Genomic DNA, 25,421 nt, shown 5'->3' with positions numbered 1-25,421 from the left:
AAATTTAATAATGAAATAATTTATTTTTGGTTTAATAATATAAAATTTATAAATATAATAATTAAGTATTCTGTTAGAACTTAATAATTATCCTAATTATATTTTATATTTAAAATGAGATGTTTATTCTGTATTTGATTATGTTTATCTGTAGTTAGTTACACGAATTCAAATATGAAGCTTTAATAAGTTGTACTTACGTACAATTTACTTACAATCTTGAGTTCAAAGTAACATGCATTATTAAGTAATACTTTACGCATAAAAAGTGGTTTTTAAGAGTTTTTGTTAAATGTTTTATAATATAGTATAAATTACTTGCAATCTTGAGTTTCAAGTAATATGCATTATTAAGCAATACTTTACGTACAAAAAATAGTTTTTAAGAATTTTTGTTAAATGCTTTATAATATAGTATAAATAGAGAGAGAGAGAGAGAGAGAGAGAGTATTAACTTTTAAAGAAGCAAGAATAAAATAATGATGGGATATTTAAAAGAAAAAGGAATAGAGAGAGATGATGTAACCGAAAAGTACGATATTATCCGTGGAAGAGGCAACGACTTTGTGTTGTGCCAGACCTTTTCTCAGCCATCCTATTTCCTATCCTACTCTTGGGGTGCACCAACTTTCATATGCAACCAAACAGAATCCACCCTGCCACTGCCAACCTATCAAGGCCACAACAAACTTGTGGCTCACAATTTTTCTCCACTGCTTATGTGGCATCCAGCTTTTCCTCCCTTATATTTTTCATAACTTATTACACCACTTCTTCTAACTTAGATTTTTAAGCCCACAAGATACTACTTTTCTTCACCACCGCCACCGCCATCGCCATGAATGATCCAGGTATCATCTTGTTTGGAAAGAAGATCGGATTGCCGGAAACCGCCAAGATCACTAATCTTCCACCTTCCCACGGTGGAACCAGAGAGAGAGCATGTTCATCGATATACACACACCCACAAACATCATTTACACCACATGTATGTGTAAGTATCTGAAATTTTTAAAAAAATTACGAATTTGAATGAATTTATTGAGTTACTGACGTTATGTGTCTCAAATTTTCAGGATGAAGGAAGAAAAGATGAAGCTAACCCGGATGATGAGTTGGAGTTGGACGACAATCCCAAAACTCCTTCCCTTAATGAAGAGGGTCAGCCGGAAAAACCACAGACCACCACCGGAACGGAAGGAGATACAGCAAATTCGCAACCTAAGACTCTGAAAAAACCCGATAAGATTCTCCCTTGCCCTCGTTGTGACAGCATGAACACCAAGTTTTGTTACTACAACAATTCCAACATCAACCAGCCTCGCCATTTTTGCAAGAGCTGCCAGAGGTACTGGACTGCAGGAGGCACCATGAGGAACATGCCGGTCGGAGCAGGTCGCCGGAAGAAAAAGAACCCACCATCGCATTGTCGTTTCATCATCTCCCAAGAAGCTTTCGGATCATCAGCAGCAGCGCCTCAGATTGAATTTGCTGCTGATTCTGATGGAGTTCACAACACTGTTCATCCACCTAAAGTCCTTTCCTTCAGTCCAAATACACCACATGCTGGAGCCAATTTAAGTGTAGCTTCGGCTAGAGTTAGAGAAAACGGAGACGATTGCTCCAGTGGATCCACTGTGATAACTTCCAATTCCTTGGTTGAGAAAATCCAGGACAACCCTGGTTTCCATTCTCAAGTTCATTGGATTCCAGGGGCTTCATGGTCCTATAATCCATGGAACACAGCAATTCCGTTGCCGATTCCAGCAATTTGCCCTCCAGGATACCCTCCAATGCCGATCTACCCTTCACCTTATTGGAATTCTGTTCCTTGGTTACATCCAGCCACCTCTGCCACAAACTTTTCCATCTTAGGAAAACATTCAACAGATAGGGAAGAGACCAAACCAAATGAGGAACCAAAGAGACATAAGAACTCGGTTCTGATTCCCAAGACCCTGAGAATAGATGATCCAGATGAAGCTGCAAAGAGTTCTATATGGGCAACACTCGGAATCAAGAAAGAAAATAACAGCAGAGGAGATCTCTTTAAGGCCTTCCAAGCAAAAGGAGATGAAAAGAAGAAGCACCCAACCACAGAACCTTCTCCGGTATTACAGGCGAATCCTGCTGCTTTCTCTAGGTCACTTTGCTTTCAAGAAAGGGCCTAAAGATCTAAAAGATTAGATGGCACTGCAATTTGGTGTGAATATAATGCAAGAAAAAAACCAACAGCAGCAGAGATATGTTTAAGGCCTTCCAAGAAAGAAACGTCAGGCAAGAAAAACAATTCCGCTGTTACTGCCGCTTTCTCTAGGTCACTTTGCTTTCAAGAAAGGACCTAGAATGTTTAAACATGATGGCACTGTGATTTGGTGTGAATACTATGTAAGAAATACCAACAAATAGGAGGGACAGGGTTTCTTTTGTATAGTTTTAGATGTTCAGATTTTTGTAAACTTTCTGCAAATATTTCCTAAAAAATGGTTGCTAATCCAACTTTTTGAGGTGTAAAGAATAACAGTAATGAACTTAGTTCTTCTCTTTCAGTAAGCAAATCCAATTAGAATTTGAATACTTGACAGATGCCTGAATGTGTAAAGTTCTTATCTTTCGGTATGCATCTGATATACTGATCTACAAGTTCTAATGTACAACCAAAAGACAGGGTGCATATTCGCAAGCGACTCTTAAACTCAACTTTACATAAAGTGGGCATATAGCAACTATGGTAGCATTAACTAAAAATAAAACATAATGAATCACTGTGCAGTACGGTACAACCAGCTAATGCACACAGCCATTACTTTTGAGTACCTCTCACTATATCTTTATATCTACTCAGATGTGTAAATCTTGATTACTCTGGGTGGGCACATCAAAATCAGAAGAAAAATATGTGTACCAGAAGAACTAGCCAAGTAAAAGATCAAGATATTTTCAGGTCCTCAGCAAATTGAAGCCACAATATGTGAGTAACATGAGTTGTATTGTGGACCCAAAATGCCATATATCTATATCTTTTGTAATGGGTATTTGCTACCTTTTGCTTTCTTCCTTTCTATAAAGCAGTGGTGGAACTACAGTGGCCCAAATTTGTTTATATGGGTAATATTTATAATATGACAGTTTTGGATGGTCTATAAAACCGAATCAACAGCTCACAAATCTTGGATACGTTCTTGTCGAATTACAGGAAAGTAAAGTTTGCTTCAGTTTGGAGTTTTCTTCAACTTGAGCAATAGACCAATCGATCCAGGCCACTCATTTGTGAAATTATCTCACAATATACCCTACTATACATATTATCATGTGGATATGCAAGTCAATTGGAAAAGCAAGTCCATGGCTTCTTCTCGAGGTCCATATCAAGTAGTAGTATAATAAATGAGAAAAGAATGCCATCTTTATAGAACGTATCTCTTAAAAGCTTTATATTATTACAAACCTAGCAATTCTATAATCCTATATCCATTTGTACTGTATATTTGATGCTTTACATTGCCTAGAACATTTAAGATAAGAATAGCATCTTACTGACGAATCTAAATGTGTATAAAGTAGTTGTAGGCACAAGTTCATGGAATGATCTGTGTGTATACTGAAAGTTGTACCATACAACAACAATAAGGTCAATAGTCAGTGGCATTACTCAGGTCGCAGTAGTCAAATGGTCGACCACTAGAACTACAAAAGTCAAGCTCCCACTTGTGATTAATTTCTAATGCTTAGTGCTTCTGTTAGGTATTTCCATCAAAGTGGGGAGGTTCAGATAAACAAAATGTCAAGAAATTACTAGTGCGTGCACTAAATCATAAAAATTTGTTAGGATTGCCCATCATACACACACAGTAATGATCACAGAAACAACAAATCAAAGACCCCTTATCTCTGCAGTTTAGCAATTTTCCCACATCCATGGTTGCTATGATTCTTATAATAGTGTATGAAATCCAATGTAGTTTTGTTCCTTTGTAACAGGAACCCACACATATAAGGATAAGATAGACTAGAATTTATCGCCCTAACAGTCATATGCCTGTCCAAATCAGGTTCCAAGTCCAATAAATGTTTTACAAACAAGAAACCCCTTGGTTCTCTCTTCTTGTATATGCCTTCCCAAATTGTCCCTAGTGAGAAGGAATTGGTTCATCTACATTCACCTCAGGGCTCAGGGTAAGAACCTCTACCAAGTCCACCATCTTTAAGCATTATGTTTCTCCTAAGAAACAAAAAAACCAAGAAAGCAAAAATATTTTTGTTGCTACTCTGAACCCTGAATATGTCACCATCAAATCAATCAAAAATCAAAACTTCATAGAACTCAAGTTGTAGGCTTGACGGGTAAAAATGGAACAATGTCAAATGTACTTTCACTATCCTATACAATAACTTTGCTAACATAATTGGAACATACTTTGATACCTAATCATTGCATGCTACATCCTCCAGAATCTTGCCCTCTGCGTACGTTGCCATACGCTGACAGTTCAAGAAGATCCATGTCACGCCCTGCAGTTTTGTCATAATGAATGTGAGAATGTCAATTTTCTTACCTTTCCCATTGGTGGTAAATTCATTCCCATCAGATCACAAGAATGTTTTGCTCTAATAATGTACCTGAAACCCGGCAGTAAGAACTTTTCTGAATAAGATCAGCTCTAGACATCTCGGTACGGTTCCCCTTGGATCGATTAACTGTTGCCTACAAAGAAACGCACCATGGCCCCATAAGTCTTACAGGACAGACAACATGCTTATTCGTGTTGAAGATTGAATTATACTGATCGTAAAAGAAGGATCTAGTAAAGATAAGGGATAGTAAAAAGTCATCTTCCATGATCTTAAACATGTATCTTGATAAAAATTAGGATTCACAGTGTCTTATGCGATCTTCAAAATGGTAAAGTAAGAAAGCAACAAGCACCATACTTGAAGGTTGTCTTAGGTTACTAGAAATAAGAGTGAGCGTTAACAAGGTTGAATGCTGCTATGCCTTATCCACGCCAGGCCGCCAGCAATAACACAAAGGTTATTTAACCAAGAAAAACGAAGCTCATGTATCAAAACAGGCATATTCTGAAGCTGCAATTTTAGTAATAACTATAACGGATTAAGATGTCATGTTACCTGTAAAACCTGACAATTTTCCAAAGTGCTTTTGCCCCCCTGCAACATTAACAAGATTAGACACATGAGGTCGTAAGACTAGCAGAGCTTATAACCGATATTTAATGTGCATTGTGCAAAACCCATAAACAAGAGGAAAACCACGAGACGACTACACTATTTCTTTATCATTGCTCTTATTTTAGGTGATTTCCAAATTCCACATGAATCTTGGAGTCAAGATTATACTTGAATTATTTTGTATTCTTGGCTTGCATAAGTGGAAGGCCGAAAGACACCATTAGCTCAAAGTTCATAAGAGCAACACCTCCTCAAGCAAACAAACAATTGCACATGATTATCCCAAAAACTTAGAAAAACATAAGTAAATCAAAGAACTCTTTGTTAACCTAATAAATATTGCAGCAAGTCAGCAACCAATTCATTTATGTTGACATGTCCATATATAAACTCCAAGGGGTCAAAAGAAAAAGATGACACACTTCTGTTCAGATTTATTGTATAGATTCTTTTAGAGTATAAGAAGGATATTTGGTCATAACACGTATTTAACTAATTGACAATTAGTTGGTCAATCAGTTAGAAAGCTGCTAAGCCACTTATAAATACGTGATTGTAAGAAAGTGAGTGATATCCGAGATTTACTCATTTTTCAGCTCCAATTTGTGATTCTACAGTAATATGGTATCGGAGCTATTGCGCCAGATTCCTTCACTCTAAGTGCTTCTCTGTTCACAGACAGCTTGAGATGCGGATGGACCTCATAGGCGTATATTGCAAACTATCGCACTTCTATCCTCACTGTTCTTGTGGAAAGTATGAATGTGGAGGTGTCAACGAGATCAATAAATACGTTGAAATGGAATATGTCATGAACTTCTTAAAGGTGCTGCACGAATCCTTCGCCCATATTCATTGTCAAATATAATTGATGGATCCTATTCCACCAATTAATGGAGTGTTTTCTTTAGTTATGCAGGAAGAGAATCAGAGGAATGTTGCTAACGTTGGCCTGCGTTCGATGGAATGAAGAGAAGTCAAATAAATCTGAACACGAACAACTTAATTACCGGAAGAGACTGTCCTTTTTGCATGGTTGGTGCTCTTACCTTTATAGGAGAGTTTATGGTTGTATTTTATTTTGATCATGCTTTGATTCAGGATGTGAAGAACAGGAGGATGATTGGCAAGGCTAACAAGTAACAAGGTTAAAGAACTATCAAGATGTGTTTAGCAGCAATCAATCTGGCTTCTATGGATGTTTGGCATAAAAGATTTAGTCACCCATCCAATAAACGTTTAGCAGCAGTCATATCTCAGTTTTACCTCAAGGATTCTTCTGCTAAGTCCAGTGCTCCTTGTTCAATATAACCATTAGCTAAACAAAAACACTTGTTGTTTGCTTCTATGAATAATATGTACAACGAACTATTTTTTTAATTCAATGTAATATTAGGAGGTCATATCAAGCATCCAATCATCAACTATATGAACATCTTGTGACCATAGTAGAGGATGACAACGGGTTTACTTGGCCGTATTTGATAAAAAAGAAGTGTAGTTTGCAGGTTCTACGATATGGTGCACACTCAATTTGATAGGAGGATTAACATGTTTCGTTCGAACAGCAAGAAGGGATTATCTTTGGATACATACTCACGAGTAGCTTAGCTAGCCACTGTCTAGATGTTGCTTGCTATAGCTGCTGCCGATTCATGGAATTTAATACAATTAGATGTAAATGATGGCTTTCTAAATGGAAATTCCTCTTGGATCTCAACTTAAACGGAGAGTCAATCTCAAATCAACCAAGCTGGTTTGCAAATTTTACAAGTCCTTCTATGGATTGCGACAAGGTTCAAGACAGTGGTATGCCAAATTTTCTTAATCCATGATTGTTGCGGGGATTACTCCTTATTCTATAAGAGTGTTAATTGAGATTATGTTGCAATCTTGGTATACGTTGGTGATATTATCATCACAGACTCGTCTTCTACAGCAATCCCCTCCCTTAACCAGTTCAAGATGAAATATTTCATATCACTATGATATTTCTATGGATTGGAAATTGCGAGATCCAAGGCGGAAATTGCGAGATCCAAGGCTGAAATTGTTTGTTTCCCAACGTCATTATATTCTTGAATCTTCAACTTCTTGAAGATGCACGACTCTTGATAGCAACAACTATTGACGGACTTTGATATTCATCAAACCACTTGGGCTCTAATATTTTGTGATAATAGGTCAGTTTGCATCAAATCCAACGTTCCATGAACGAAAGAAGCACATCAATTTGACAGCCATTTCATTCAAGAAATAGTGCTTGACAAGTAAATCAAGCTAATGCCCATTCGATCTAGGTTCCAGCTTGGTGACATGGTTACTAAACCTTTGTCATCTTCTATGCTTTTACCACTTATGTCCAAGATGGCCCTGAAGAACATATATTCTCCAGAGTCCATGGTCAACTTGAGGGGGAGTGTTAACCGGTATAAAGCGTATAAGAAGGATATTTTGGTCGTCACATGTATTTAACTAATAGACAGCAGGTTGGTTGATCAATTGGTAAGTAGTTAGTCGTTAGCTGGTTAGTCAGTTATAAATAAGTGGTTTGTAAAGAAGCGAATGGCATTGGAATTTACTCATTTTTCCGCTCCAATTTGTGACTCTCCCTAATAGATTAGTATAGTCAAACAAGTTCTATTCGGTCTTGAGAGAAATGCAAAAAAAACAGCTGACTTTATTCGTTTAACAACTTAAAAGACATTTCTACTTTCAAATTCACAGAAATGATATTATAATCCTAAGAATGTGAAAAAGGAAATTATTATCCATTCCAGGTAATGCAATTTATTTCATGAGTTCACACAATAATCTTGGACGTTCAAGTTACCAATTGAATCTATTTTGTAATAATAATTTACCTTAGAGTATGGAACAATGTGATCGTAGTCATGGCAGAGACAACCAGGACAACCAACGAGCTTACGAAAGATTGTGTTGCCAAGCGGGTCTCGACGCCATCGATCTGGATCCCTTCCTTTGATTTTCTCCGCTTTCTCCCAGCATTGCTGCTTCACACTGTACGGGAAACTCCTAGGGTTTGAGAATTTGTCAGGTGGAGAGATAGTTAGGTCACGAAAGTAAGCAAGGTCGTCGTCTTCAGTGACTAATTCTGTGTCGAGAAGAGTGGCGGAGGGCGTTATTAGTGGCACTCCGGATGAGGTGGTGGTCCTCCGGTGGTTTCTGGTCGGAGACGATGAACTGCTTCTCCGCTTACCCTTGCCTCTTGGATTCATCGTCTTTGCCTTGCAGTTTCGTGCCCTAGTGTGGCCGGTGGTGGTTTGACTTGTTCTTTTCTTTTTGTCGGACCGCATAAAAAGCTTGTACCGTACATATCTAATGCATGTCGTCTATAGACTAGTTTTCTCTCTTTAATTTCGTAACGTATCTACCAAGCAAAATATATCTCCTAATATTCAAAATAAATAAAAATTGTTTTTTATTAACCTAGATATCTAATTCGTTATGCGATCATAGGACAACTATCTATTTTGCAGATAGCCTGGAATCACCGAATTTAAACTTCCGTGATCACAAAGGGATTTTTATTTATTAAATGTAAATATATATAATTATTACCGACCAATAACGGAAGCAAAGAAATCGTCAATTGGGACTTTAGGACTCTATGTATGGACACACATACAGACACCATTCCTTTATTATTTAATGGTGAACGATATTTCGAGGAAGTTCACTTGGAATAGAATCCAAGAAAAGGGTCGCTTTCCTTCAACTTTCGTAGAAATTAAACCACAATTGCGGAATTAATTTCCAAACTCATCTACAAAAACCAAACGATTCTTGAGTTTATTTTCCATGCATACTAACAAATCCGGAATAAACTCTCTCTTCAGTTTCAGGTAATATGAGGGACGAGATTGCACTAACACAGGAACCGATCATGGTCTTCAATTATTTCTTATTATCTGTTATATTTGTAGAATGGTTAATCTCATTACATGACTTGTATTCGCTGTTCGTTCGTCCTGTTTTCTTGTTCATCTTCGCCACACGAACCACGGCTTGTGTAGCGGCTCAACCACGTGAACGAGTCCATGTCACGGAGCCTTGTTGTGTTGAGAATGGTCCGGGTAAGAAGAAGGCGTTGGGAGTGAATCCGAAGATTGTGATGGAAAGACTAGGGACGTTTTGGGATCCCGATGATCAAAGGGAGAGTCTTGGGTTGGAGGAGATGGTGGATTTGTTCGTTGAGGATGAGCCGAGTTTAGATGAAGTGAAAGAAGCGTTTTGTTTGTTTGACAAAAACAATGATGGGTACATAGACGTAAAAGAGTTGCAAAATGTGCTTTCTGGTATGGGTTTTTTACGAGTATCTGAAAGCGATTGCGGAAGGATGATTGGTCGGTATGATGTTGACAAAGATGGTAAGATTAGTTTCCAAGAATTTTTGAAGGTCATGGAAGATGGCTTTTGCGAATCTTGAAATCTTGTATTCCGTAGTTTCTTTGTCAAACTTACACCCGCTTGTTCGAATAAATAATTGTGTCATAACGTTTATGTATATATGTATTTCTATCATTTTTTTGCTACAAAGAAAAGCGCATAGTGTGGAATTTTAGTTATACATATGAATCCATCGCTCTACGCTAGAGCTTATTTAAAGCACGCAACTAGGGTATACATGGGTTCGGTTTGGTTGATATGACATTTTTCTTTTCATTGATAAGTTCAATAATAAGCTTTTTACATTATATTTTACAAGTTATACTGTAAAACTAATTATATATATAAATCGAGCATCTCATGAGCTTTCGAGTCAAGTATTAGGTAGCTCGACTCGAATCATTAATATATCGAGTGGAGCTCGAGCTCAAGTCGAGCCTATTCGAGTCGAGTGTAGATCGAGCTTTGAACGAGTCAATCTCGAGTAATACCCGAACTGTCTCGTATCGTTTACACTCCAACTTGCAAACAGCAGCAAACATGATTCTGGTCTGAATGTGTTCTTTCATTTGATTAAAAGTACACCTTCAAATGTCTTTATTGGTTGCATATCAGAAAATATACGCTACAGCCCCTAACTATTTGTTACCACGTACTTTTCGATGTCTCGCCTTTGCGCTTCTACATCCCCAAAGGCACGGTTAAAATATCGTCCTCGAGCAGAGGCGTGTGTATTCATCGGAATGAAAGCATACACGTTATATGACTTGGAGTCGAGACAATTTTTTGTCTCGCTCGCGGGATGTAGTATTTCGAGAAGATACGTTCCCTTTGTTGTTTTGGATGGACTGTCTGAACAGTCCTCCGATCCCTTCTCAATGGTGGTTCTTCCATAACCAATTGTTGATATTTGATGACACCGTGGCTTCACCACAATCTTCTCCCTAGGTTGAACCACCGCCTAATACTCCATCTCCATCTATGAATGAAATGTCGATCCCCAACCATCTTCATGTTCAAAGAACTGAAGTTGAGTATTGCGCCATGGTTGAGTTGGTCTGGCTACATTACCTGCTAAAGGACCTGAATGTCCAACACCCAAAGTCTATTTCAGTGTTCTATTATAACAAGCCAACCCCAAAGATTGCTTCTAATCCCATTTTTCACGAGCGGACCAAACATATTGATATTGATTGCCATTTCATCAGGGAAAAGGTTCTTGCTAAATTGGGTCGGTGTCGGTTACTACCAATTGAGTCTGCTTACCAGTTGGCTGACATTTTTACCAAGCCCTTACCTTCCACCAAGCTCGAGTCGAGATGACACTTAAAGAATATTTGTTCTGAAAAGGATACAATTGTCTTTTTGTTTAGACCGTTTGTATTTGGTAGAAGTTGTTATTGTTAATCAAAGTTAGGTTGGTGATTAGAGTTACTTCCAAGGAGGAATTTGGTTCGTAAAATGGAATTTCATGGAATTGAAATTCATCAAATGAATTTAATTGAGGGAATGGAATGAAATTTGATGGAATTTGACTATGTCTTTTGATTGCGTTTGGTTAAATGGAATTGGAATGAAATTTTTAACGGAATTGGAATTTTTTTGTTTCGTTCACGAAATTCAACGGGAAAATTACATATATGGCATTTCGAGAAAATCCTTTTTAGGATGGAAAGAACGAGACAGACAGACAGACAGACAGACAGAGAGAGAGAGAGGTCGAGCATACCAGATCGAGCAGAGTGAATGAGATCGAGCAGTTTTGAATAAGGATGGCAAAAAAACCGAAACCGATAGTGAAAACCGAAAATCGAAACTCTCGGGCCGGGTTCGGGGACATCTTATCGGGAACGGGGCGGGGATCGGGGACAAATTCGGGGATTTTAACGGGGGCGGGGACGGTGATCATCGGCTTGGCCCGACCCGGCTTGATATGTGTATATATATTAATTTTGATTTATATACATACATATAGAGGAGCGTTCAAATGAAAACCACCATCATTTGTGTAAACCTTGTAAATCAATCTCATCCATCCATTTTCTTGATCAATGGTCAAGATTAGTTTAGTTTATTTTAGGAAATTAAGAAAAAAAATATTAAAAAATTTATTTTTATATCAGCAATAAGGGCAAAATGGTAAACAAAAATACATATTCTGTAATATCCTAATCGATCTTTGTCCGATTGAATCTCGTCTTCATCGCACACATTCCTGAGAATCAGGTGAACGTATTCCATTCTTCCTTTTCGAATATAGTGTTACTAAAAAACATCGATCTTCAGTATATTGAAGAAAAATGGTCGGCAATAATGGAGGTATGTTATTTTTATTCATTTCGTTACTAAAAAACATCGATCTTCAATATATTAAAGATTCTGGAGCAGATTACAATCTTCAAGATTCTCGAGCATATTCATCATGTATCCGTTTCATCATGCAATTATTTCATGACGAACCAAATATATTATGCACCCGTTTCACTACTCATGGTTTAATTACGCCATGAACCAGTTTCATCTTCATGAAACATATTTCATGTATATTAATTTTCTTATTTCACCCCTGATTTGATGAATTCATTCTTTTAAGCCTTACAATCTTCAAGATTCTTGAACAGATTACAATCTTCAAGATTCTGGAACAGATTCATCATGTACCCGTTTCATCATGCAATTATTTCATGATGAACCAAATACATTATGCACTCATTTCATTTTTCACTTCACCTACTAAATGGATCAACTACACCATCAATGAAACGGGTTCACCATGAAAATGTATCACTACTCATTGTTCAATTACGACATGAACCAATTTCACCTTCATGAAACTTGTTTCATTTGTAATAAACAAGTTTTTTCAATCATGATTTGATGAATTCATTACATTGTGCCTTACAATTTTCAAGATTCACCAACAGATTCAATCGCATCAAAATATATTTAGTTCAAATTTTTAATATTACAATATAATTAAATATTTAAATATTACCATTTATAAAATTTCCTTAAGATTTATTAATAATTTCCATATTTAATTAGAAAATATTGTAAATGACCGAAATACCCTTATTGATTAAATTTAATTAGAAAAAATAAAAAATTTCTATTAGTCGAAATTAGGTTACACGGTTTCTTAGAAATGCACGGTTTATATATATATATATATATATATATATATCATTAAAAGAAAATAGTAACATTAAAATTTAAAAAAATTTCATCCACTTTACTTCAACAATCCAAATAAGGCTCACGAAAAGTCTAGTTTATTTGTCTAATTGTGAAATCGTGATTTTAGTTGTATGATGTTTGAAGTTCTGTTTAGTTTTATATTGTAATCTAATACATTGTTTGTAATTGGTTCGATTATGTTTGAAACATTTAAACTTGCATCTTTAGAAAAATTGTAATTTCATTTTAGTTGTGAAAATTAACATATTGTAATTTTTTTAGATTTGTTTCGGATTTCGATTATAACCAACGGTGAACAAGAAAAAGAGAATTTTTACCTTAACGGATTCCCCAATGAGGATCGGGGAACCGAGGGGACCCGATGGGGATCCCCGATAAGATCCTCACGGGGATCGAGGCGGTCACGAGGACGGTTTTAGTTATCGGTTTCGGGGACGGGGATACCAATAACCGGCCCGTTGTCATTCCTAGTTTTAAACGAGATCGAGCAAAGGAGATCGAACATAGTAGAGCAGAGCAAATCGAGATACAGCGTCGATGAATTTGGATGAAGGCTAAGGAATTTGTCGGATTGAAATTTGAAATACGTGGTATATGCGGTGGAATTGTGAAATTGGTGACTTAAGGAATTTGTTGGAATTAGAAGGATTCTTTCACATCTATTATGTGAACCAAACATGGTATTTGGAATTTGATCAAAGATTTAAACATTCTAATTCCTTCCAATTCCACCAAATTCCATTAACTAAACACCCCCTAAGTTTCCTTCATAAATAGGTGTAGTCTTCTAAGTTTTCAACATAGAAATTCCCAAAATACTCGTTCAAATACTAATGGGTGACCCTGCTTGCTTGCAGCCTTCATGGGTTCCCGAGAGTTGAAATAGCCGTGTTGAATCAACCTGACTTTGCCATGGTGCACCATCAAGGTTTCAACAACCCTTGCATTCCTCATACATATGTATTTTCTAAATATTTAGTCATATAAATCATACAATAAAACATATTAATTAAATTATATAACGCCTGTAATTGTAATTTTTTTCTTGACTCGAATCAAATAATCGACTTGATATCGACAAAACAATAAGTTAAAATGAAACCACGAATATCCATCTCGTTTTTCCCTGTACATTCAAAAACTTCTTGTTTACAGACACAAGCTGAGATCTAAAAGTCACAATCCATGCACACTCAAGGTTTACAAACAGAACAAGATTCATCTTTTTCCAACTTTTGGCTGCAATTAAGATCTTTAGTTCCCAGAAAGCGTTTGAACGATGGTGTTGTGCCACGGGTCCGACAAGTGCTGCACCAGGTTATCGAACGGCCCTTTTCCGGTCACATTGTGCTGAACGATGAACCCCAAGAACGCCAACATTGCCAATCTACCTGCAATTATTAAGACATATATAGTGTTATTATACAATCCAATTATGAATAATTAGTTTAAAATGGGTAATTAAGATGTCTTTATACCATTGGCAATCTCTTTCTCCTTAGCCTCAGGTGTGGGTGCAAAATTTAGGGGATTGAAGATGCCACCTGGGTACCCAACTTCATTAGGAGGCAGACTGTAGCTTTTAAAGATGGGATCTTGATTAACACTTCCTGGATTCTTGATATCTTGCCACCTTCGGATCTCTACGTAATGGAACAGGATGAATTCGATGACAAGCAAAGTGGATGATGATGCAAAGTATTGCGACTTTCCGGCGTCGTACCACTTTGGGACATCGATAAACCCTAGGCTTGTGAAAACCTCCGGCAATAACATTCCGGCGACACCCAACATAGCCCACCGTCCGTTCACGAGTTCAGCTTGTACAAACCACTTTAAGCTCTCGGGATCCTCCGCCAGTGCTAGTGGATCAAATCCATTATCACCTGCAAGACTGAATTTTCCAGAATTTGGTTAGTACCCAAATTATAACTTATGAAATGAATCGTCTTTCTTTTTAATGGTTTACCTTCCATTGAGATAAACAGGTGAAGGTAACCCAGGTAGCCATTCGCCTTTCTTTGCTTCAATCTTGAATGAGACAGATGAAGAGGTGGCAGGTTTGACGGCCAATGCTCGGTTTAATTTTCCCGGTGAGCCGGAAAGGAAGGTGGAGGGCCGGAAAACTGCAACCGAGGCTTGTGTGACGGTGGCCATATTTTCCGGCGGGATAGAAAGAAGGTGGGTTTGTAGTGGTTGTTGAGTTGGGTTGAAGATCTGTGATGTTTAAGTATCCTTTTGTAGGAGTGATTTGAGTGGTATTCTTGTGGTTGTCGTTGGGTCTGGTATATTTTGGGGATCGGACGGCTGTGATTTGGGGTTTGATTGTAGATTGGCCAATGAAAAGCGATGGGGCTTATCCTTATCTTTGATGCCATATCTACAAATCTATTGCAGTCTTCCTGTTGGGTACAAGAAGGGCCCTTGCCTTGTTCACTCATTTTTCTTGAATACAATTAGTTTCAAGACAAAGCGGTTTTCAATTATATATAAAATACTTTCTTTCAAAAAATAAATGTTTAGGATTGCTTATGAAAACAATTTATTGACTTATTCCGGTGTAACACCGGTAATAAGCACTTTTGAATGTTTGGATAAACAACTTGTACCGGTGTTAAACCGGTAATAAGGAGTTTTTGAAGAAGTTAAACCTTTCTGATATGTTTATATCAGGAATATAAACACATAATTTGTGTCTATTTATGGATCCATCAAAATTATAATTCCCTCGTTTGGATTAATTTTATTGTGGGTTGATCAAGATATGATTCATAAAGAATATTTATCAATAAAACTCAAATATGCTTTTGACATCAATTCATAAAGGGTTTAGACGACTTTGTCTCAATACAAGTGGGTAGTATCCCCTTTGGCAGGCTAGCCTTAACTATTGAGTGAACTAAAAAATGTCCTCTTACATTGGTATCCTTAAAAGCGGATTCCATAAGTTATCAATAATCAAGTTTTTGCGTGAATTTAAATATAATAGATTATCAACAAAAGTATCCAAGTTGATTCTTTGTCTTGACTTTTAAATAAGGCCTCAACGACATTAGGCTTTGCTGCAAGGCCCAAGCCCTCGGACCATCCGAATTTGGAATTAATTTCAACCCAATAATCATACGGTAACCCTTTTTTTCTTATTTGTTCGAGTAAACTACAGTTTTGGTTCTTGTGGTCTGCTATAACTATGGATATCATTTTTGTTGTTTGCTTATTACATTAGTCGTCCCAACGGTTTGCAAATACTTAAGGATTTAGTCAGTGAACCTTACTCCGTTAACAATGTCGTTAAATGAGAGGTATTTCCATTTTTCCTCATATTCTTTTAAATACAAACCCCCATCTCCAAAGGTAACACCACCCCCATCTCCAACAACAACCCCCCATCTCATGTTACCTCCATCTTCGCCTTCCTCCCCTTACACACACATCACGTACACAAACCCCTTTTGGATGTGTTTTTTCATGTTTGTGCAGTCTGGAATAGGTTCCTCGTGATCCTTCTTTCCTGATAAGTAAATGGCGTGAATGATTTTCCTCATGATTGAATGGGTTCCTCTAAGGAGTTGGTGAAGTGAATGTTCAGTTTCGTCATTTTTGGAGCTTGAGTTTTATCTTTAATGGTTATGTTCATCTAGATAATAAGTCCCCCACCACCACCCCCACTTTCCCCTTCAGCGACTTCTCCACATTGACAACTTCACGTTTAGGAGAAGCCCAACCCAGAATACTCATATACAATTGAGGGATTTCCAATAAGATAAAAGTTGTTGAAAAAGAAAAGGGGGTTACCATTGGTGTTTAGGTTCGACTTTATATGATACAGGGTCTAATTTGTTTTTGATTTGATGATGGTAGGGTTTAATATCTTTTCAATTTTGGTTCGACATATGGATTGGGTCGTTTTGATTTTGATTTGATTTTGCTATGGGCTTTTAAATCTAGTTAAAGAATTACGAGAGGTAGAAGAGAAATTGAAGTTTGAAGCTTTTCTTGACTCGACTAGTAGGTCTAGGAAGAAGGGGGGAAGCTGAGTAGGGTAAAATAATATATGATATATTTTTTAATTTTTTTAGTAAAAAATTAAAGAAAAGACAAAAAAAAAACAAAATGGGTTTAAGTTAACGAGCCCTGTTAACTTAATTGTGTTAAGTGATTATATCCATAATGAAAATGCAAACCATGGAGACCAAATCGATAAGGATTTACAAACTACTTGACCGTCAATGTAATAAACAACCCACAAGAATGACAGCTTTTAAATAATTAACTTACAAGCAACTTCAGAAGAAAAAAAAATGAATTATTAATGTAGCAATTAAAAAATTTTAAAGTTTTATAACAAACATTTCTTAAAATCGACCCAAATAAGTTTGATTTAGAACTTCAAAATTCAAAATTATAGTTACCATTGTATGGAAAATATAGTTTAATAAATAAATAAAATAGGAAAAGGTATTACAAACACAAAAATTAACATAACATTGAATTAGACTTTATCCGACCCTTAATTAGTCTTGGGCCTAACCGAGCTATAACTAGGCCCAATTATGATAGTTTTGCTCTGGACTCCGGAGTCTAGAGAGAGGGACCACTTAATAATTCATGATCTAACCAAACTTTGTTTGACTCACTAAAGAATCGTCTACCAAACACTTATCCGGTAAGCTTAGATATTTTTAGGATTGAAATCAATATTGATGTTGTGTTTAGGTATGTTTGTGCTTTCCTATAAAAACGGACTGTATACTAACATTTGCCCGACCGCACGGTCCTTAATCCATACTTTTTAGTAATTGACTTGATACTCACCTCTAGCTAGGATCCAAAATGAGAAATTTTATACAAAGCAAATATCCAAGCATTTTTTATTGGGATGATTAGAAGAAAATTTACTAATTGTACATGTGCAAATGTCAAAACCCATTATCATATACTAACGAATGAATGAGAAAGAGAAGTTATGCCGAGAAACATGAAAAGATATATGAATTTTTGATCATTTTTAATCTCATGTTCATCCATAAATTATGTTTTAGAAAGGAATTGATCTAGTGATCTCGGTGCACTTTATTAGTCTTGGAATTCAGTTAGGATCGCTTAAAAAGTGTAGATCTTTCTTAAGCTTTCTCACTATGACTTCTTTTTCTCATCGTACACAACCCAATAATGCATGAATTGGGTTGATGACACAATGTAGCAATTCAAAAATAAAGCAATAAACTTCCTGTATGATTTGTTCGTGTGTCATATGTAACAGATAACAACCTCAATACAATCGTTTTCCAAAAACACTGCGTTGACAGGCGAGAGGCCATAATCAAAACCATGATGTTTGAATCTAATTTCCATTTCCATCATCATCATCATATGAATGGGTAAATTGTAGTGATTATGGCATAAATAGACAAGAAGGCAGGATACGTGGCCAAACTGAGATTTCACATCAAAACAGACCCAGATAGATTGCAACTGTAAACATCATTGATTATGGAGCTACACAGACAAACAACACGAAACAAGCGGTGTGTCTGACACTCATCACCTGCTATTGCTAAAAAGCTGTTTCTTTTTTGCAAAAGACGATGCAAGCGCTTGGCCGGTGCTTTTTTTAACCACCAGCGCCACCGCATTCTACCTCTCTCCTCCACCCAAAAACAATAGAAGAGAAAGGTAATAATAACACTTCACACGACCCTATTCTAAAGCACATACAATACAACTACGAAAAGGATGATAAAAGAGCCTCTCTAATACGAGCCCTTTTTTGTGGGTGCCATCTGTTTGATGAAATTCCTATGTGAACTGTCCACCGGTAAATGTCTGGCCGAAGGACCAACCGGCGGGAACTGCGTTGTTGCAGACGACTGTGCGGCCATCACTGGTGGTTACCTTGAAAGATAAAGCTTGCCCATCAAGATTTGAGTTGCTCTGCCAGTTCTGGCCCCAATTCCTCGACATGGGTACCCATCCAGTCTTTGAACCTTTGATGGCAACGGCGGTTACATCCCCTGCTCCTCCTACGTTTGTTATCAGCACCAAGTTGAAGTATGAGTGTCCATTCACTGTGAATCTGATTCCTCCTTTCTTCTTACAAGGTACCCTGTGAACAACACCCACAAGTTTTACTTTAAAGATTTTATCAACTGTCAGGATATTTTGCTACCCATTAAAGAATTGTTCTTTTTCTGATATGAATTTCTATATTTCTGGACATAACTAGAAGGAATTTCAGAACATGGCTTAAGAAAGCTTGTGCCTTTTTGTGTAATACCTTGTAGAAGTACCCACAATATTGCTTTAAAAGACCTTTTGTACCACTATACTAAGATGGCAAGAGTGTTTACCTTTTTTGTGTAATACCAAGTAAAAGAACCCACAGGATTGCTTTAAAAGAAATTCCTCTTATTATAGAAATTTCAGTATTTGTGAACGCAAATAAGGAAAATTGACAACATTGTTCGAAAAGCTTCAAACTTTCTCATTTGAATTTCCATATTCTTGCATGTAATTGTAATGAAATAAGCGATTGATTTACATGGTATTACCTCCTGTAATGAACAGGAACAATTCCAGCTCTGTATTGAGCGATTTGCTGAAAAACAGGTTGAGAGAGATCAAAGTGTTGTAGGGGAGGGTTACACCAGCCTCCTGCGTTATTTGGTAAGGCATTGTTTGGAGGACAGAAATTAGTAGCAGTGACCACTATAGAACCAGGATGGCACCATTTTGGCTCTCCTGCACACTTAATTTCAAAGCAAGCTCCACAACTCCTCCCATTGTTGAATAGTGTTGTACTCAGTGCTGCTGTGTTTGTACCATACCCTTGACTGTATAGGTTCCCATATCCACAAGCCCCACCTGCACAATAAAGTTTCAATCTTGTTATAACTTTACAAAATACTTCTTTTAGTAAAGAAATGAGTTGGGTTTTAAAAGTATATGTCTTGGCTCTTACCCATAGTGCCAGAAGCATCACCACCTCCATAGAAGGTAGCATGAGCATCCACCCAACCTCCATTGTAGCCTTGAACCATTGAGACCATAGACAGAATACCCACCATTAAAACCCCAATTGGAGCCATTTTTCCTGCACCAAATAGACAAATGTTGTGAAATCTAAACCTTTTAAACTTCCAAGATTTGTGAGAATCTTGAAAAGAAATGAATAAAGGTTGTACCTTTAGAGAAGAAATACATGCAAGGGAAGTAAGAGGAGGGTGTTATCGATGAAATGTGAAGGAAGGAAAGGGGAATAAATAGAGGTTGATAGGGGTAGTTCAGTAAAAACATGTTAAGGGTTTTTTCTATTTCTTTTTGCTTTTCTGTTGCAAAGCTAAACACGTTTTGAGAAATGACATTTTTTGTGGCCAGGTGTCGCAACATGAGGTCGCCAGGTGCAAGTAGGGTCCTCTGCTCTTATGTGAAAGAAGCAATTCTGCATCAAGACAAGGTTATGCACAACTTTTATCACATGAAAATACAAGTCAAAATCATATTACTTGTGAGAATATGTACTCTTCAAAAATATCATTAAAAATAGAAGGAATGTTTTAACGGTTGAAATTTGTTGGTTGTTTATCAAACACTTATTTAGTAAGTGTTTATCGATAAAATTCAATACTATCATTTACTTATCGGTTAAGATTTTAATCAATAAAAGTGGCATTGTATACAACAATTTATCCGGTAAACGCTAATCGTGGTAAGAGTCGTCACACTCACTTACCGGGTAAGACTCTCAGGACTGTTCGGTTCGTTTTCTATTAAGACCTGAATGGATAAAGTTGTTTGTATTGATAAAGTTGTCTGAATGATAACATAAAAGTTGTCCTGAATAATCATTAGAATGACATAAATGACTATTTTATCCCTTAATGTCCATCCATTCTAACTAGTTTGGATTTTTTTTCACGGACCTAATGCCACAGACCCAATGAAGGAGATAATTTGGGTTTTTTTACCCCTTTTTTTTTCCAGACCTAATGCCAAAAAACAAAAACATCAAATATATGAACCCTAAATAAAAGAACACCCAAATGAAAGAGACGAATCAAATAGAATGAATCAAATCTATGAACCCTAAATAAAAGAACATCCAAATGAAGGATACATATCAAATCAAAAGAATCAAATAAAAGAACACCCAAATGAAGGAGACAATATAGATTTTGAATGAGTAGGGAGGAACATCCAAAAGCGAATCTTCACCAAACTCATTCAAAATCGTTGAGGAGGCATTGGAAAGCTTGAAAATCAAAAGAAGACCGATGATGGCAACAAGGAAGATGACGCTATGAAAATCAAAAGATGACACCGACAATGGTAATCACTGGAAGACCGAAGATAGCACAGGAGGCGCTGGAAGGGAAACGTTAAATCCGGCACATAAGCTAGAAATGAGGAGAGTAAGGAGCAGATTGAGCTTCATTCCAGTGAGTTTCTTCCAACGAATCAAGCTTCATTCCAGAGAGTGAGAATCGATTCCATTTCAGGTAAGGTACAAGGTCTGTTAGAGGAGGATGAAATGAACTTAGGGAGGAAGAGACGTGTTTTTCCAAGGGTATTGAGGGAAAATGACCAACTGGGTGTATATGACTCTACTTTTGTAGCTGAACGATTCAGCCATAGGTTGACCTAATAAGCCCATACTGAACAGTTAGATATGGTTGTGCGAAATAAGCCATATGGCTTATACATCCCATCAAACCGCAACCGAACAACCCCTCAGTCCTTGCCTCGATCTTACCGAGTAAGATTCTTGGTCTTTGCCATATTTATCTTGTAAGGTAATGTGAGTCTGTAAGCACTTACCCAAATGAGCTTTTGGTAAACGGGCCCTTTAATCAATAAAATACTCTAATATTACTGTTTAAGATTTGATCTCTTATAAAAGGTTTTACCTTGTTTGGCCTAAAATCTATGTGATTTTCCATTTTGTGTTCACATACAACCTGATCTATGGTTATATTGAATTGTTTTGGTTCAATTTATGTTACCAATAATAACATATAAAATCCCTTTTCACATGCTTATTGCTTTTCAATCTTGGCTAGTAAATTTAGAGGTTGTGCACCATTTTGAGAATAAAATTTCCAGGGTTCTCTCAATATTTTTAGAGGCCATGTTGCATCCGTATTCGTATAAAAAGTTAACTATCAGCAACCCAATCAATCCAACACAGAATCAGCCTACAAGGACACCAATGTGTGAGGGCATTTCTTGGCTCACTCAACGGCTGGAGGTATGATTGTGTTAAACTTCACCAGTAAGCTCTTACTGGATAAGTGTTCGGTAAACGACCCCTTAGATAAGTCTACATTAAGGTGAGTTTACATGGTGGACTATATAAATCAAGGCACTCAAATTACATTTTGCATCAATCTTGAATGTGGGGTGGAGGGTGATTTTTGACTCCTCATAAACATTCACTGCATTCTCAACATAATTTGATTGAGTCCATGCTTGTGTGGTATGAAATCACATTCTACATTCATTTTGAATGTTTGATTTTTGACTCCTCATCTACATTTATTACATTGTACCTAAAGAATGAGACAATCGTCATTCAATGCTATTTCTATACCGACTACAATCCTCTTAATTCTTTCACACTTGTAATAGATAGATAAGGTAAACATGTGTGTCGACTCACGAATTCTTTTACTGGACTTGTTTAAATTATATCAGATCTTTTTAGCCATTATAATAACAGCAACAACTTTATTTTCAGAATAGTATTTGTTAGCTGTTAGCTTTTGGGTGTATTGCAGTTGTTGTAAACTATTTTTATGATTGGGATTGCTTTGAGATAATAGGGTTTGTAATTTTCATCCTACTGTATTTTTCTTGGAAAGACATTTAATTATTGCAAACGAAGAATATACAACAAAATAACGAAAGGACTGATCTGCAAGATAACAACATAACAAAGTAGCTATTTTCTCATCCTATAGTATTCGATTGTTATTCAATAATTACCAATAATATATAAAGGAATTTCCACCAAACTAGCCCCATGGTAATTTTGTTTTTTGAAAAAATAGCTACTTTTAAGTCTTTTAAAGAAATAGTCATGAATTCTATCAATTGACGAATTTCATCCATTGTTAGGACCCATTTGTGATTTTGCCAACCAATTATGTGTTGACATGTGGATTTCGACATTGTCTCCAAAGTTGGTGAAAGTTTGAATTTCAAGATACATGATATATTTGACTTTTCTGTTGATTTGGCGTACCAACTGACAAAAAATGGATTCAACGCACTCATGGCTATTTTTTTCATTTTTTTTTTGCCATAAAATGACTAGTTTAGGGGAAAACCAATATAGTTTCTCGATAAAACTAGTTGATAAGGTAGAGACAATATAAAATGATTCTAAAAATACATGTTGAAAAATTATATAAAAAAATATTACAAATACAACCGGATAAAAATTGAAAAAAAAATAGAAAATCACTAAATCTTACTATTAGCTCATAGCTAACCAAATAGTATTTTTCTAATAAACACAAAAATAAATTAGTTATAATACTCCTCTGCTACCAAAATAAATGTTCATAATGAAAAAAGGCATATATTTAGAAATACATGATTATTACGGTTTTTAATTAACAAAAAAAACAATTTACCTTTATAATAGAGACAAATTTTTGTCATATTATAATTAAGGGTAAAATGGAAAAAAAATATTTACTTTTTGAAAATAGACATTTATTTTGAAATAAAATAAAAAAGCAATGTGTATATTTATTTTAAGATGAAGGGAATGGTGAAATATGACCGAGGGGCTCTTTATTAGTAGCTGAATGAGCCTAACTCACATTTTATTTGGGTATACATGACTATTTGAAAGTAAGTTGATGATATAGAAAGTGGCTTATCCAGTAAGTATCAAGAGCGAAGTTTTAAGTTTTTTTTTTTCAAATTTATCCCTCCTAATTTAAAGAACACAGTTCTTTCATCTATAAAAAACTCTTTTAAATAAAAAAAAATCAATTTATACAAACATATTAATTCATACAGATAATTTTTTACTTACGGGGTGTTTAAGATTGCTTATTTGAAACAACTTATTATAAGTCAGAAAGGTTTAACTTTTTCAAAAACTGCTTATTACCGGTTTGACACCGGTATAAATTATTTATTCAAACACTCAAAAGTGTTTATTACCGATATTACATCAGAATAAATTAATAAATTATTTTTATAAGCAATCTCTAACATCAAAAAGAGAAGTTGATGTGGGAACGGGGTAGTCGACAGCAAGCTGCATCGAAGTAACAATAGAAGGATTGGGTAATGGTTAAGCAAAATTCCTAGGGAAAACCAAGGACTCTATATTTGACTTTGAAAAGTCAAATTCACATGGTTTTAATTAACTTCTACAACAACCATTATCCAACTATTTCATTTTCTTTTTGGAATTTAACCATCAACTTTCATCACTCTTATCCATATATCCATTTTTTTTTATTAATCTGGATATTCAACCTGTTATGCAAATCGATTAATCTTAAAGCGACCACCTGCTTTGCAGATAGTCCGGAATCATCGCATTTGAACCTCCATGGCTACAAGGGGATTTTTCTTCAAGTCGTTTTTCTTCATCAAATCTTTGGTCTCTATCATTTCTAGTTATCGAGTTCGATTTGTATTTCCCTTTTCCTATATACGGTCAATTGGTTGTCTTATTACAGTCAATATAAACATAAATATGATCGAAGACGATTTGATTTTTGTTAGCCATAGATCCTAAATTGTATATAGTTTTTATGATCATCTGAAACTTGCATATTGTTAGGGGTGTTTGCAATACAGTGCGTGTTAAACCAAACCACATATACGATTTGAGCATTTTTTTTTCAATCTACAAATCAAACCGTAAAACGCAGTGCGGTTTCTACCGAAAAATAATGAGTGAAAAATAATGAAACAAAATTTCATAGTTTATATCACATACTCTATACAGTATGTTATTAATTCAAAGTAGGAATATACAACATAAGTAGGTCCAGATCATTGAAGTGTTATCTTAAATTCTATTCTATTTAAGTATCAACAATCTAATCGAGCTTGAGAGATGACGGTCAGAGCTTTTCCAGTTAAGAGAGTCGAGTTTGACCGCTTTTAAACAAATGGTCAGGTTCATTCCTTTGACATAATATCGAAAACCTAGCATTTAGATTAACAATCCTGCAAGTTATATAGGAGGATATATGATACAACAGCACAACTTCGATCAAATAGCCCGACCCATCTTCAAGATCCATACTTCGTATAAAATATTCAATGAACGCAAGATCCACGACAGAAAAGATGGGGTGAGGGACTCTAAGGAAGTTGAATAGATTGGTTTTTATTTTTAAGTTTTAATAATAAATAAAATATATATTTAAATTTAATTTTTTATAAAAATCCATATCATTCGGTCATTTTAGCAAATAGTAATGAATTGTACGTCACGCTACTCGTTACAATAGCATGGTAACCAGTTAATACTTAAGTCAGTTATCCAGATACTCAAATATTCAAGATTTCATACCTCATGTACCAAAATGGAGGTTTTAAAAGAATGTTCTCACCAGAAAAATCAAATACAAAGTATGCTATTTTTA

General features: G+C 36.0%; 5 protein-coding genes across 9 annotated transcripts; 2 read left to right on the top strand and 3 right to left on the bottom strand.

Moving 5' to 3' along the window:
* Nucleotides 1–495: 495 nt before the first annotated feature.
* Nucleotides 496–3,170, top strand: LOC112508872 (cyclic dof factor 1-like). 2 transcript variants are annotated; one of them, XM_025113684.1, is made up of 2 exons: nucleotides 496–988; nucleotides 1,077–3,170. In XM_025113684.1, exons 1-2 carry the CDS (start codon nucleotides 839–841, stop codon nucleotides 2,169–2,171), a joined length of 1,245 nt encoding a protein of 414 aa, XP_024969452.1. In that variant the 5' UTR covers nucleotides 496–838; the 3' UTR covers nucleotides 2,172–3,170. The 2 variants fall into 2 exon arrangements, with proteins under 2 accessions (XP_024969452.1, XP_024969451.1); XM_025113683.1 differs by having other exon boundaries at nucleotides 498–994.
* Nucleotides 1,722–8,520, bottom strand: LOC112508873. Of its 4 annotated transcripts, none has more exons than XM_025113688.1 (5): nucleotides 8,055–8,520; nucleotides 5,131–5,169; nucleotides 4,621–4,705; nucleotides 4,426–4,512; nucleotides 1,722–1,861 (listed from the first exon to the last, which is right to left on the bottom strand). In XM_025113688.1, the coding sequence occupies exons 1-4, from the start codon at nucleotides 8,505–8,507 to the stop codon at nucleotides 4,430–4,432; spliced, it is 660 nt and encodes a 219-aa protein (XP_024969456.1). In that variant the 5' UTR covers nucleotides 8,508–8,520; the 3' UTR covers nucleotides 1,722–1,861; nucleotides 4,426–4,429. The 4 variants fall into 4 exon arrangements, with proteins under 4 accessions (XP_024969456.1, XP_024969454.1, XP_024969455.1 ...); XM_025113686.1 differs by having other exon boundaries at nucleotides 1,722–1,851; XM_025113687.1 differs by lacking the exon at nucleotides 1,722–1,861 and adding an exon at nucleotides 3,894–4,222.
* Nucleotides 8,521–9,061: 541 nt separating this feature from the next.
* Nucleotides 9,062–9,640, top strand: LOC112509167 (probable calcium-binding protein CML30). The gene has a single exon (XM_025114025.1). It carries the CDS (start codon nucleotides 9,062–9,064, stop codon nucleotides 9,638–9,640), a length of 579 nt encoding a protein of 192 aa, XP_024969793.1.
* Nucleotides 9,641–13,851: 4,211 nt separating this feature from the next.
* LOC112509397 (chlorophyll a-b binding protein P4, chloroplastic-like) lies at nucleotides 13,852–15,009 on the bottom strand. The gene is made up of 3 exons (XM_025114337.1): nucleotides 14,768–15,009; nucleotides 14,277–14,692; nucleotides 13,852–14,189 (listed from the first exon to the last, which is right to left on the bottom strand). The coding sequence occupies exons 1-3, from the start codon at nucleotides 14,953–14,955 to the stop codon at nucleotides 14,053–14,055; spliced, it is 741 nt and encodes a 246-aa protein (XP_024970105.1). The 5' UTR covers nucleotides 14,956–15,009; the 3' UTR covers nucleotides 13,852–14,052.
* Nucleotides 15,010–18,263: 3,254 nt separating this feature from the next.
* Nucleotides 18,264–20,015, bottom strand: LOC112508723 (expansin-A10-like). The gene is made up of 4 exons (XM_025113433.1): nucleotides 19,983–20,015; nucleotides 19,760–19,891; nucleotides 19,350–19,662; nucleotides 18,264–18,904 (listed from the first exon to the last, which is right to left on the bottom strand). The coding sequence occupies exons 1-4, from the start codon at nucleotides 19,999–20,001 to the stop codon at nucleotides 18,598–18,600; spliced, it is 771 nt and encodes a 256-aa protein (XP_024969201.1). The 5' UTR covers nucleotides 20,002–20,015; the 3' UTR covers nucleotides 18,264–18,597.
* Between the last annotated feature and the right edge of the window lie 5,406 nt (nucleotides 20,016–25,421).

This window comes from Cynara cardunculus (assembly GCF_001531365.2).
Source record: "Cynara cardunculus var. scolymus isolate 2C chromosome LG 3, CcrdV1, whole genome shotgun sequence".
Lineage (NCBI taxonomy): Eukaryota > Viridiplantae > Streptophyta > Magnoliopsida > Asterales > Asteraceae > Cynara > Cynara cardunculus.
This window is presented reverse-complemented; position numbering and strand designations above follow the sequence as displayed.